Below are 12,690 nucleotides of genomic sequence, written 5' to 3' on the forward strand. Positions count from 1 at the left end.
TTTTTCACTGCCTCTCTTTATCATTCGTAACTATATATTTCACTTCTATTTTTAATATTTTATCTCCACCTGATGATGATTCAAGAAAGAATCGAAAGCGCTCGTGTGAACCATGAAACATTTGTAAATACCTTCCATCTTGAAGTTAAAATAATCTTAAGAAAGATCGAAAAAAATGAAAAAAAGAATCGTTATTCACGGTATCTCTGTTGCTTTTAATAATGTTTGCCTGAATGAAGGAATGCTGCCTAAATACACTAATATATATATATATATATATATATATATATATATATATATATATATATATATATGTTCCTGTTATTTCAACCACGAGGATTTTTACTTCAATTATTATATGTTGTTTCTAGTAGACGGGGCAAATAAAATTATCCTGCTGATCTCGCCAGACGATCTAAGCCGAAATAAATTAGGAGGGAAAGATTCTTTTAAATTTCGTATGGTATCAAAAAACAAGGGTTGAAATGTTGGATCGAAAGGATAGTGGGAGGAGTGAGAAAAGAAAACGAAAAAGAAAAGAGGGTGAGAAATATTGGTAATATTTATAATTTGAATTGAAATTAAATATTATAGAATAGAAGGAAAGAAATTTAAATGTATTAAAATGAAGGTAAAACATTGATAGCATATCATATAAAGTAAAAACATAAAAAAGAAAGTGAAAATATGACAGAGTTAGAGAGAGGGAGGTAGAAGAGGAAAAATTACGAAGAAAATATGCTAACAAGTGTCAAGAGAAAGCAGCTTTAATTTGCCTGTGCCAACAGCGTCATCATTCGGTTAGAGTTTCTGTGGTCTCCAGCTTCTGTAGTGGAGGTAAGAACACATAGAATAATGATATGCCCAGTTCAAAGTGTTCAATAAAATTGATATAATGTCTTTTTTTTATATAAATGAAAGCGATAATAATTATAGATTTATAATTATTTATTGAATAGTTATGGAATTTTAGTTAAGTTAAGGAGGTTGTGAACGGGTGTGAGGATTCGAAGTTGTTTTATTTATTTTCGGCACAATCAGGGTTTTAATTAACATAGATTGGGTGGTTTTATGTAAGGAAACCTGAGTAAGGTAAATAACTATAAGAGATATATAACTATTATTTTTTAATTATTACTGATAATGCAAATAATAATAGTCCTTTATCTTTTACTTCATTAGTAATAATAATAATAATAATAATAATAATAATAATAATAATAATAATAATAGTTATTTGTCTTTTATTCCATTAGTAATAATTATAAAATAAGAATTATGACCACCACGCTCCCCGGATTTGTGATCATGTGATTTTTATCTTTGGGGGACTTTAAAACAAAATATTTACGCAAATACTCCTCACAATCCAGCCCAACTAAAGGAGAGCATTGCTAACACTATCAGGGGAATCACCAGAGACGATCCGCAGGCAGTATCTGAAAACGTTGTTAAACGTGCCCAGAAATGCATGGATGTCAATGCAGAGCGCGTCTAGCAACATTTATAACACTACAGGTCATTTAAACACTGCTGTCGATAATTTAAACAATAAAAGAATCTTCCTCCTCTCTACTACATTTCCGGGCTACTTTTAAGTGAGCCACCCTGCATTTATCAGGTAATCAGTGAAACAAAACAAAAAACAAAAACTGAAGTCTCCAGAATAATACTGCATACACTAATTAAAATAAAAGAAGCATCCACTGAATAATTAAAATTATTATGAATAATTTATTTATTTAAACAAAACTATCCAATGATTGTATATGTTTTCTTTCACGGTTAAGGTGTCGTTTTTTTTTTTTTTTTTTTTTTTTATATACAGGTATGATTCTATACAAGTGTCTTATTTCATTTTCAAAAATAAAACTACTCGATGATTTTATGTGAAAGTTTTGTTATATGCTAATTTCTTTTCTCCACATTCATGATTTTGTTTGATTTCATCTAGGTAGAATTCTTTATACTTCATTTCTAATTTAAAAACAAAACTAACCGATGAGTTTTCATAATTCTTGTTGTATGACATTTTCTTTCCATCACGAATGAGATTATTACTTTTTTTCACATAGTTACGATCCTTTACACGTACCTTATTCTTTATTTAAAAACAAGTAAAGCATACATAGTCCTCCCTGGATGCACAGTGATCGAGGCCTAAAAAATAACAGTTCCGCATTTGCCTTCACACCATTTAGCCCGAAAAATCCGCAGGCGCCGTCAAATCCTGGTGAAAAAGAAGAAAGGCCGTAGCATATGCAAATATGAGTTCTGTACCATGCAAAATAGAAATGAGTAAGTGCATGATTTCCGCCCTCCCCCTTTATCCCCAAAAGTCTTCAATGACTTAACATATTAAGATTTGAGTTTAGCACCATACGAAACTGTTAAATAGACATACACAGAAAATGTTGTACAAATGTGCGAAATAGTCCCAAAACTGGAGTGTTTTTATTAGCCCTAAAAGAGTCACTGGGGCACACCCAAGAGTTATCGCGAAGTATAGACAATCAAAATCATAGAGGAATCAGTTAGCTGCGGCGTTCCAAAAAGTTTTTATAAAATTCCAAGGTATTATTTTATTTAAATAAGCACAAAAGTGTAAATTTTAGTTATTTTAACCCCCGAAAGGCACCCATAGGCGGGGGCAACCGATGTTTTCTCTGAAAATCCCTTCTTTCACTTTTTCACTCATGTCATGTTAAATGGTTGTGCAAAATTAAAAAAAAAATCCAAAGCTTAATTATTGAGAAAAGTGCAGATAGACGAATGGACGAACGCACGAACGGAGCAATAGAAGTTCTCAATGATTTTACATGATGTAATGTACGCTGTTTTCTTTCCTTTACGGGTGAGATTGTTTGTTTTGTATCAATGGTTTGAATTACCTTATTCTAAAATAAAACTACTCGATGATTTTAATGCTTTTTGGTGTACAAAGTTTTCTTTTAGTCACTTGTAAAAATTCGTTCTTTTTTGTCATATTAGGAGTATTCTGAAGAAGTATGTGATTTTCTCTTTTAAGAGTAAGTTGTCATGCCGTTGGTAGCAGTAATATGTTGTACACTATACATTTCTGCGTAAGGGAAAAACTTTAAAATTAGTTACAACACAGAAACCTATCCATATATGTTTAAAAATAATTTTGCCTCTGATACATAAATAGGCATTAATGTTTCACCTACGTTGGTTTAAAAGACAATATATCTATTCAAGGTTATTACACCTCATCTCTGATATCATATTAAAATATGCTATGGAATAACATGAAAACAGGCCAATATCGTGACCAGCATCATCAGTAGAATTATTTCGTTCTCTATTGAGGTACACGTGTTTACTTATTCTCTTGATCTCTTTATGTGTGTTTATCCTCCTACCGTTACTATACAACGATATTATTGTCTGAAATATCTTCAAAATAAGAAATCTAGAAATTTCAAAACAAAAAGTAAAATAACTTGCTTCTAATGCAAAAGTATAAAATATCCTAAAACGTGATAGAAAAAGGTTGAAGGGCGATGCTTAAAGGTGCAGGCAGCAATCGGGGTTGCAAAAAAGAAATCCTCTTTAAGCGACCCGTCCAACGGGGTCTGGTAACAACACTATCTAAAATTCCGGAGTAGAAGACTAACGGTCTGGTCTCTATGATAACACAGTGCAGACTGAGAAGGATAGAGAGAGACCAATTCTGAATATATAGGTTGTAATCACTTCCCACCCCTCCTACTCAATCATGACTATATATATCAAAAGTAAATAGAGCCTGCCAGATGTAAGTAACATTCATCAACTCATTTTTTCCACACACTCCCAACAGAAGAAAAAGAAAAATATTCAAAAGGGAAAAAAATCATTAAACTGAAGCTCAGAAAGAGAAATAAAATAACAATGTCAACTCCACTGTGTATAAGGAACATGATATCCTCCTTGTCCCTTACAACATGCTATTGCTGATTTCAATTTTAGGCAGGTAGCCGGCTTGGTCTTCTACGTCGATTTTGTGGTGCACACACAGGGCAGTACCATTTGTCTCCTTGGGGATGCCTCATTAATGCCAACACATTGGAAATGATACCATCACATAAGTCGCATCCAATCATGTCCTTATCTAATTGAGGAGTATTGCATATTGGACATAACCAGACAGAGTCTTCTGGAATGGAAGATAAACACGATGGCTCTCCATCCCCATCAACAACTGGCTCATTCACTGTGGGTTTGATAGAATCGGAGACCTCTGGTTCTGGAATATTGTTGGGGCCACAGAAAGCTCTAAAGGATACAGATGTTTCAATGAGTGGACTTCCACATGACCATCTCCTCTCCTGACACGGGCGGATCTACCTATATTGTCATTGCCTCGTATAAGATCCATAATGGTTCCCAAAATCCAAAATGGTCTCGGTTTTAAGGGGACCTTAACCACAACCAGAACCACATCATCCTTTTGAAGGCGATTCTCTGATCGCAATCGGAGTGCCGACGGTCCAAAAGGTATTCGTTGTACCACAACCTATGGAAATCAGCACACCATTGATTCCTATGCTCCATGGTTCTGATCAGTCTCTCCCTACTGGGTGGCACTGCCGTAGGAAGATCTCTCTGCCCCAATTGTAACAATAACCCAGGGTTCTTGTTGGGTTTCAAGGACATGTTGGGAGTGATAGCTGTAGCATTATTGTCTGCAGGCACCTGGTATGTTAGAGGTCGATTGTTAACCGATCTCTGAATATCGGAGATCACGGTCACCAGTGTGAAATAATCCAATGATCTTAAATAGACAGGTTTTTATGGTCTTGATGCAACGTTCCCAAGTTCCTCCATACCATGGTGAAAACAAGGGAATAGTATTAAGTCTCATGCCACGTGAGTCAAATTTATCTTGATATTCGTTCATTAGAGAAATACGGCCAAAATGTTCCCCACTTTCAATAAAAGTTTTGGAGTTATCGCTATAGATAGCCCTCGGGGTCCCATATTGATTGGTGAAGCGAGCCAGAGTTTGAAAGAAGGACAGCACGCTCAGGTCCGGAACCACCTCTATATGAACGGCTCTCACATTCAGGCAAGTGAAAACTAACAAATACATTATTATGTCAGAGTTTCTCTCTTTCACCCAGATATGGCCAGTGATGCCAACTTCTATATGCTGGTAAGGCATTTCAAAATCAGCTGGAGGAGCCGGTAGACTAATCACGGCATTGAGAAGCACCGGTTTGGAATTGTATCGATTACATCTTGCACAAGATGCCAAGACCTTATTTACCGCGTGTCTACCTTGTGGAACCCAGTAGCTGCTCTGCCTCAATTCAGTCAAGGTTGCTCCGGTTCCCAAATGTGAACCTTTCACATGACAGTCTACGACAATAGGTTTTGTAATTGAGTGGTGTTTTCGAAGCAAAATTGGAGTTTTACCTCATACGCCAGATGTGAAGATCGGTCAAGTCTTCCCCTTGAGCGGATTAGTCCATCAGAATCCAGAAATAGATCCAAGCACGAACTAGCATGGGTGTTCCTGGTTCCTCATAGGTTCCGTCAGATACTCAATCTTTGCAAGAAAGTCCTACGCAATCCTTACTATAAATATCAGAAGTAGATAGACATTCAAGTTGGTTATAATATCCCCCGTCGCTGTAAGTAACATTCATCCAACTCATTTTTTTTCCACAAAAGAAAGGTGTTTAGAATGAAATAAGAAACACATTTTATACAAGTTATTTTAGTAAATGTCTAGTATGTAGAGGGGACAGGGTGGTCTGCTTTGTGATAGACGATCCCGTGCCCATGTGTATGATGAATGTATTGAATGGTAGAAGGATTGGAAAGCTAATGTCGCATAATACCGACGAAAACATACCGATATATATTAGTGAAAGAATGCAGATTTATTTACATGAGAATATAGATAAAAAGAATAAGAGTTCGTTGAGCTTAAGAGGGCGTTACTTGCGATTGATAGTTGCGAGAGGCTGACGGGCTCGTCAGAAGCTCTGTTGGTGACTGATGACCCCATCGGGGCGACTCTTCGTTACATGTTGACTGCTCGAGAGGTCAACGGAAAAGAGAGAAATACAAGAAACAGGAAGTCACGTAGCTATGTCACTCTCCGGTTATCAGAGTTAAAGGGCGACAATCGAGTTAGCATGGCAGTTTCAACTCCCAAAAGTACATAACGAATAATATCAAGATGAAAATATAAGGCATTCTAAACTAAAAGCAATTCATGAGACGGGCACTTACATCCTTACAATCGAGCACGCGTGTCTGATCAAATAAGCAGAATTAGTAAAAAAAAAAAAAATTATCCGGCGCTTTCGGAAAAGGACAACATACTGAAAAAGAAGTATCTTCATTATTCATGATTTAAAATATCATTTAAATGAATTTACTCTTGGAGCTTTCAAAATAGGAACTTAAAAATAGGAACTTAATTTTCAACCTTAAAAAGCTAATAGTTCTATAGTATTTGTTTATCATAAATTAGAATCGAAAATTCTAGAAAACAAGAGTTTATGAAACAAAATAAAAAAATATATGCAGTGGAATATTAAGTAACATACGGTAAGACATCAATTGAAAGAATAGTAAATAAATGTTCACACTATATCGATATAATGCTCGAAAAATTGATGAGTCGTTGCTGTAGAAATGACTGAAGTTTGTCTTGCAAAATGATTATGGGCAACTTTCATTAGAAAACGACATTTTGGAATCTATAATATGACAACGCAACGATGAAATCAAATGATGAATGCTGCTTTTTGAAATACCCTTTAGACCTTTTACATCAAGTCTCGCAATATTATTACAGATTTTATTTACAATAATTATTGTTTTTCTCTCCATGACTCTTTGTATATTGAAACACCAGAGACAGAACAATAATTTTCTGCGGCCATCAGATCGTAGTTTCCTTTGAATGATAACGAAGCATTCAGAATTATTTCCTCTCAATCGATGAGCATGTCAGATATCGCTCCGACATGACAAGCTATAGTCGAACGAAATTTATCACTTTTCTGGAAATTGCTTGGCAGAGATCGTGAATTTGACAAAAAGTTATGCTTAGCATTAACTACCAGCCATATAATTGGATATATTTATATGAATGTGACCGTTTTCATTAAAAGCAAAAATAACTATACTCACCCTCTGTCCCCCTCTCTCACTTTGACACACACACACACACACACACACACCCACACACACACATATATATATATGTATATATACATATGCATATATATATACATATAGATATATATATATATACACTATCATGGATGCCCGGCGTCGTCCGGGTGTTTGGAAGTGTGTGTTGAGCAAAAAAAAAATAGTAGTAGGAAGGCGGGCTCAACCCCGTACCGCGAAGGAGGAAAAGAACAGGGAACAAACGTGACGTCTTTGCTGTTACGACCACCGCACAAACGAAAAGTGACGTATGTTTAAATTAAGTCTAGACAATCGAAAAGAGGGGATGAATTTCGAAAATATCGGTGAAAAAACCGATCTCTCCCTGTAGAAAGTGCCCAGTTGAGGGCGGAGAAATTGATTTTTTTAGCCAATTTTTCGGTATTTGTCATCTGAAGGGGCGAGCTTAAAACGATACTGATCTTGTGAAAATCCACCGCCTCCGTCGACAGTTTTTGGCAGACATGCTAATATACATATACACATTTATATATTTGTTGCAACAGCTAGCGATATCAACAAAGCATTTGGCCCAGGAACCACCACTGAACGCACATCATAATGGTGGTTTTAAAGAAGATGTGTGGCAACGAGTGTCTTGAAGGTGATAAGCGTAGTGGTCGGCCATCAGATATTGACAACGATTCATTATGAGCCTAAGTCGGAGCCATTCCACATACAACTGTTCGAGAACTTGCTATTCAATTAGACATAAGGTATAAGGCGATTTTTAATCACGTTAGAGAGATTAAAAGACAGAAATAACTTGAAAAATTCGGGTCTTATGAAGTAATCACCAACCAAAAGTACACTGTGATGAAGTTTAATCTGTTCTTCTTTTACGCAACAAAAATAACCTGTTTCCTGACCGGACTGTGACCTGCGATCAAAAGTGAGTCATTTACAACAACCGGCGACGCTCAGTTCAGTGGTTAGACGGCGAGAAAACACCATGACATTTGTCGAAGCCAGAGTAAAAAACACATGCAAACTCTTTTATGGTCTGCGACCGGTCTTATTCCTTATAGGTTTTGAATGCAGGCGACGAAGAAGTACTGTCAACAAATGAATGAAATGCATCGAAAACTTTGAAAAAATTCCAGCATTAGTCAACAGAATAGGCCGAAATGTCCTCCAGGACAACATCCGACCGCACTTTGCTAAACTGACCAAACTCTTCTTCATCTCTCTGCACAACCTATCTACCCACCACCACTCTCTACAGGCGTGTCGACAACGTTCTCCGTAAGAATGCTTCAAACCCTTAAGCGATATCTTAAACGACTATCAGCGACTTCATCACTGTCCATACGCAAGATGTTTACGTTACTGCCATCAATACATTTGTAATGCGTTGGCATATGTGTGTGTGTGTGTGTGTGTGGAGGGAGAGAACAGTAATAAGGAAGTTTATAATATAAATGAAAAAGACGTATAGGGGCAGATATTAGAAAATAAAAAAATATGTTGAGAGAGAAAGGTAGAGAAATATGAAAAGACATAATAAACAGTGATTTATATATACTAAGTTGGTGCAAAAAATGTCGTTTTTGACCACATTTTTTTTATAAAAACGACAATATTTTTGCATCAACCTGATATATATATATATATATATATCACTGCTTATGTTTGTCTTTTCTCTCTCTCTCTCTCTCTCTATATATATATATATATATATATATAGAGAGAGAGAGAGAGAGAAAGAGAGATAATAAGAATGAAAATTCGAAGAGGTTTTCGAGGTAAATTCTCTGAAAATTAATTACATAATACATACATATTTAAATATTCACACACACACACATATATATATATATAGAGAGAGAGAGAGAGAGAAAGAGAGAGAGAGAGAAAGAGATAGATAGATATGTGTATGCATAGTTACATGTATACCTACATAAATATAGATATTATATCCATGTATATTTATGTTGATATGTGTATATATATTTATATATGTTTCTTTATAAAAAGAAGCAATATTTTCAGAGACATCCTAGGTGGACATTTGGAGAGAAATATTCTTGTTAACATTACATTTAAATGTCTATGTTAGAAAACTCACGGAAGAGAATGGTGAAATATAAAATGATTAAGGAAAGACGATAATGGAGTAGTAAGCTTTCTAACGCCTAAGTAGCTCGACAAAAAGTGTGATTTTTTTCTTTAGTCAAGAGTACCGTACAACCTCTTTTAATACGCTTTGAAAAGCAGAGTAATGTAACATTTCAGCAATGTCGACTCAATTGTCGCAGTGATGCACCATTCTGGACATGTGGAGTTACAATCTTATATAGTGTAGACTCGTTATTTTTTCTAGTTTTTTAAGGGGGGTGAATAGTGATTCGTTCACCAGATATGGCAGCTGAGATTAAAATAATTATATTTTTGTTATTAGACTAATTAAAATATAAATATCATATATATATAATTTTTGTTATAATATATATATATATATATACTTGTTTATTGTTATATAAACATGTTTACATCCCGCTGCTACAAAGAGCCACTTGTTTCAATCAAACAACAAAGGCTAGAAGAGAGAAAGAGAGGAAGTAAGAATTAATAATAACACCAACAGAAAATACAATAAAATTATTACTATTATTATTATTATTATTATTATTATTATTATTAATAACATTATTTTTATATATTTATTTAAACTTATCTTTTTCTATATATATATATATATATATATATATATATATATATATATATATATTTAAATTGATAAAGAATTTGAGATGATAATGACTCCATAAATAGGTTTAGCAAAATTATTGGATTCATCATTTAATAGCAGAAGTATGGTTGACATGCCGTAAAACAAACAAAAAACCGTGTCGTCAGTTCGCTAAATGAATTTGTATTTGTTCAGTTCTCTTGGTTGGAAAGATAAGAGAAGACGCCAGGCAGATTTGAGTTAATGATTCGGTGATAAAATGATATCTTACGCGTTTTTCTTTATTTCATTGGAGAGACATTAGTCGTGTGTGTTACGCGAACGGCGTTGAATGAAGAGAGAAACACCATTTAGAAATTAACGAGGTTTAGCTTTATCACCCCTGAAATGAGAGATAGTAATTTTGAACAAATAACGCATTTTCAAAAGGTTTTTACTCTTTTCATATTACAACCGCCATATGGGCTTGCTAAGCCTTGATAAACAGAAAAATCGACAGACTTTTAGCTGTTTTGTTATTTTTAATCTTCTCTCGTGATCGTAAGTCTTTAGTTTCTAAACTTTGATTTAAAAACTGCATCTTCCTACGCAGACACGATTTTTTTCTTTTTTCCCACGCTGCAGACGCTTTACACAATTTTTGTTGTTTTAAATCCAATTTCTTTTAAACTTCTCGCTCTATTGAAATAATTAACAATTATACTACCAATATATTTTTTTCAAGCAGCCCACATTTAAAGTTGTAGTAATGGTTTTCTCGCATCGAACATAAATCTGAGGTGTGTGTTACGAATGTTATATGCAATACAATCGAAGTTATTATCCTGGCCTAATAAGCAAAATCGCCAGTGCTGTACGAGGGACTTTCGAATGATGGTTATTTGAATAGATCGGAATACATTATTTTCCTTTGCATGAGATAAGTTGAGAATCCTCGTCGCCAGGTTTGTGACTTTTTAACAAGAACAGCGGTATAGCTACAAAGTGTCTTTCCAGAATAACACGCTTCTATATAATAGAATGTCTGCAGCTGATAGTCGCTATGACTGTAGTACCTAGCGTCTTAAAAGTCCATCTATTTCCAAACAAAATCAGCAACAAAATCACCTCATAACAAAATAATATAACCGGTAAGAGATAAGAAACTAATGAAAGTTGTTTTCGAATTTTTGATAATTAATTGTTTAACTATGTATAGTGTATGGTGTTAAAACCGTTACAACAAAACATTAAATTCAGAACACCAACTGAAATCCTCTTCGCTACATATCCCATTATTCATAACGATTAGTTCATGAGTATAGAGACAAATTTACTATTATATAAAAAGAAGTTTTGTCTATGTCTTTAAGTTCTTTCAATATTGATACGTAGAGAGCTGGACCGATTTTTAGAAATTTCACACGAAAACATAATGTTTTTAAGAGTGTTCATGCGTAGGGTTTACTCGGAATGTGTCTGATAAATATCCAAAATCGATAATGGAAACAATTCGATTAAGGAAAAAAGTCCGATTTTCATCAATATACACAATTTTATAAAAGATGGCGACACGTGCCAGTAGATAATTGTATTATAAAAACAATATATATATGCCGCTCCCCATTTTGGTGTACTGGGTTACTGAAGGGAAAAATTATTTCCAACTCTAATTTAAGTGGAAATGCACTTTCGTATATATATATATATATATATATATATATATATATATATATATATATATTTACATGGGTGTCACCACTTATCAAGGCCCAGAGGCCACTCAAGGATAAGGGTTAATAGGTATATGGTGGATTCTCTCATCAAAGACGATGTATGAGGGTTCAGTATGCAATCTTCAGCAGTTCCTAAGCTCTGTGACACCATATGCACATGTGCTATCCTGTAGACGTCCAGCACACTCCTCCGCAGATGGTGAACTTTAATATACTCGTCGGTCAAAGATGCCTTCTCGAGTGAACAAATAAACCTGCTTGGCTGCGTGCTCTGAAACCACAGTGGCATACATATTCATTTTTAGGTGGATTATTCTTGTATTTTGCCTTCATATTTGTACGAAGGGCGTCCCTATGACAAAGGCGATTATGTTCAAATTCTTTCGTCCCCAGGAAACACATTTTCGTCTCTTCTCTTCGATCCCCTGCTGCACTCTCCCAGGAACTCAGAGAAATTCCACACGGTTTAAGGTTGTCTTTTAGTTTATCTTTGTAACGAAGCAGGGGACGCCCTATTGGACGGCAAGAATTTGTCAATTGTCCATAAAAAAATTGCTTAGGAACTCTTGAGGCATCCATTCTTACAAGATGACCTGACCACCGCATTTGTATCCTGATCAAAAATGATTCAATACCAGTGATTTCACATCTCTCCAGTAATTCACTATTCGGAACACGATCCTGCCATCCAACATTGCAAATAAAACGCAGACATCTCATATGGAAGGAGTCAAGCTGATTTATAATCTTGCGATACAAGGTCCACGTTTCGGCACCATACAGAAGAGTAGGCAGAACAACAGATTTGTAGACTGCCACATTTACTTTTAGAGACACATCGTGGCTGTTCCAGAGTCTGTGTTGCAACTTACCAAATACCCCACTAGATTTATTAATTCTACATTGGATGTCCTTTTCAAATTTAGCATCATCAGACACAACAGATCGAGGTATGTAAAAGAAGATGCTGTTTTCAAAGCTTCACCATCAACATATACCATTGGTTGTGACGAGGACGTAGCGTTGTGTTTTTACTGGTGAATAATTTCAGTCATCAGGACTATGGGTGACAACAGCACAGTCATC

General features: G+C 35.1%; 1 protein-coding gene across 1 annotated transcript; it reads right to left on the minus strand.

The window, feature by feature from the left end:
- Window positions 1–4,720: 4,720 nt before the first annotated feature.
- Window positions 4,721–5,167, minus strand: LOC145245653 (uncharacterized). The gene has a single exon (XM_080107214.1). The coding sequence runs from the start codon at window positions 5,165–5,167 to the stop codon at window positions 4,721–4,723; it is 447 nt and encodes a 148-aa protein (XP_079963340.1).
- Window positions 5,168–12,690: the final 7,523 nt, after the last annotated feature.

This window comes from Euprymna scolopes, chromosome 23 (genome assembly GCF_053919585.1).
Source record: "Euprymna scolopes isolate OS-2025 chromosome 23, ASM5391958v1, whole genome shotgun sequence".
NCBI lineage: Eukaryota > Metazoa > Mollusca > Cephalopoda > Sepiida > Sepiolidae > Euprymna > Euprymna scolopes.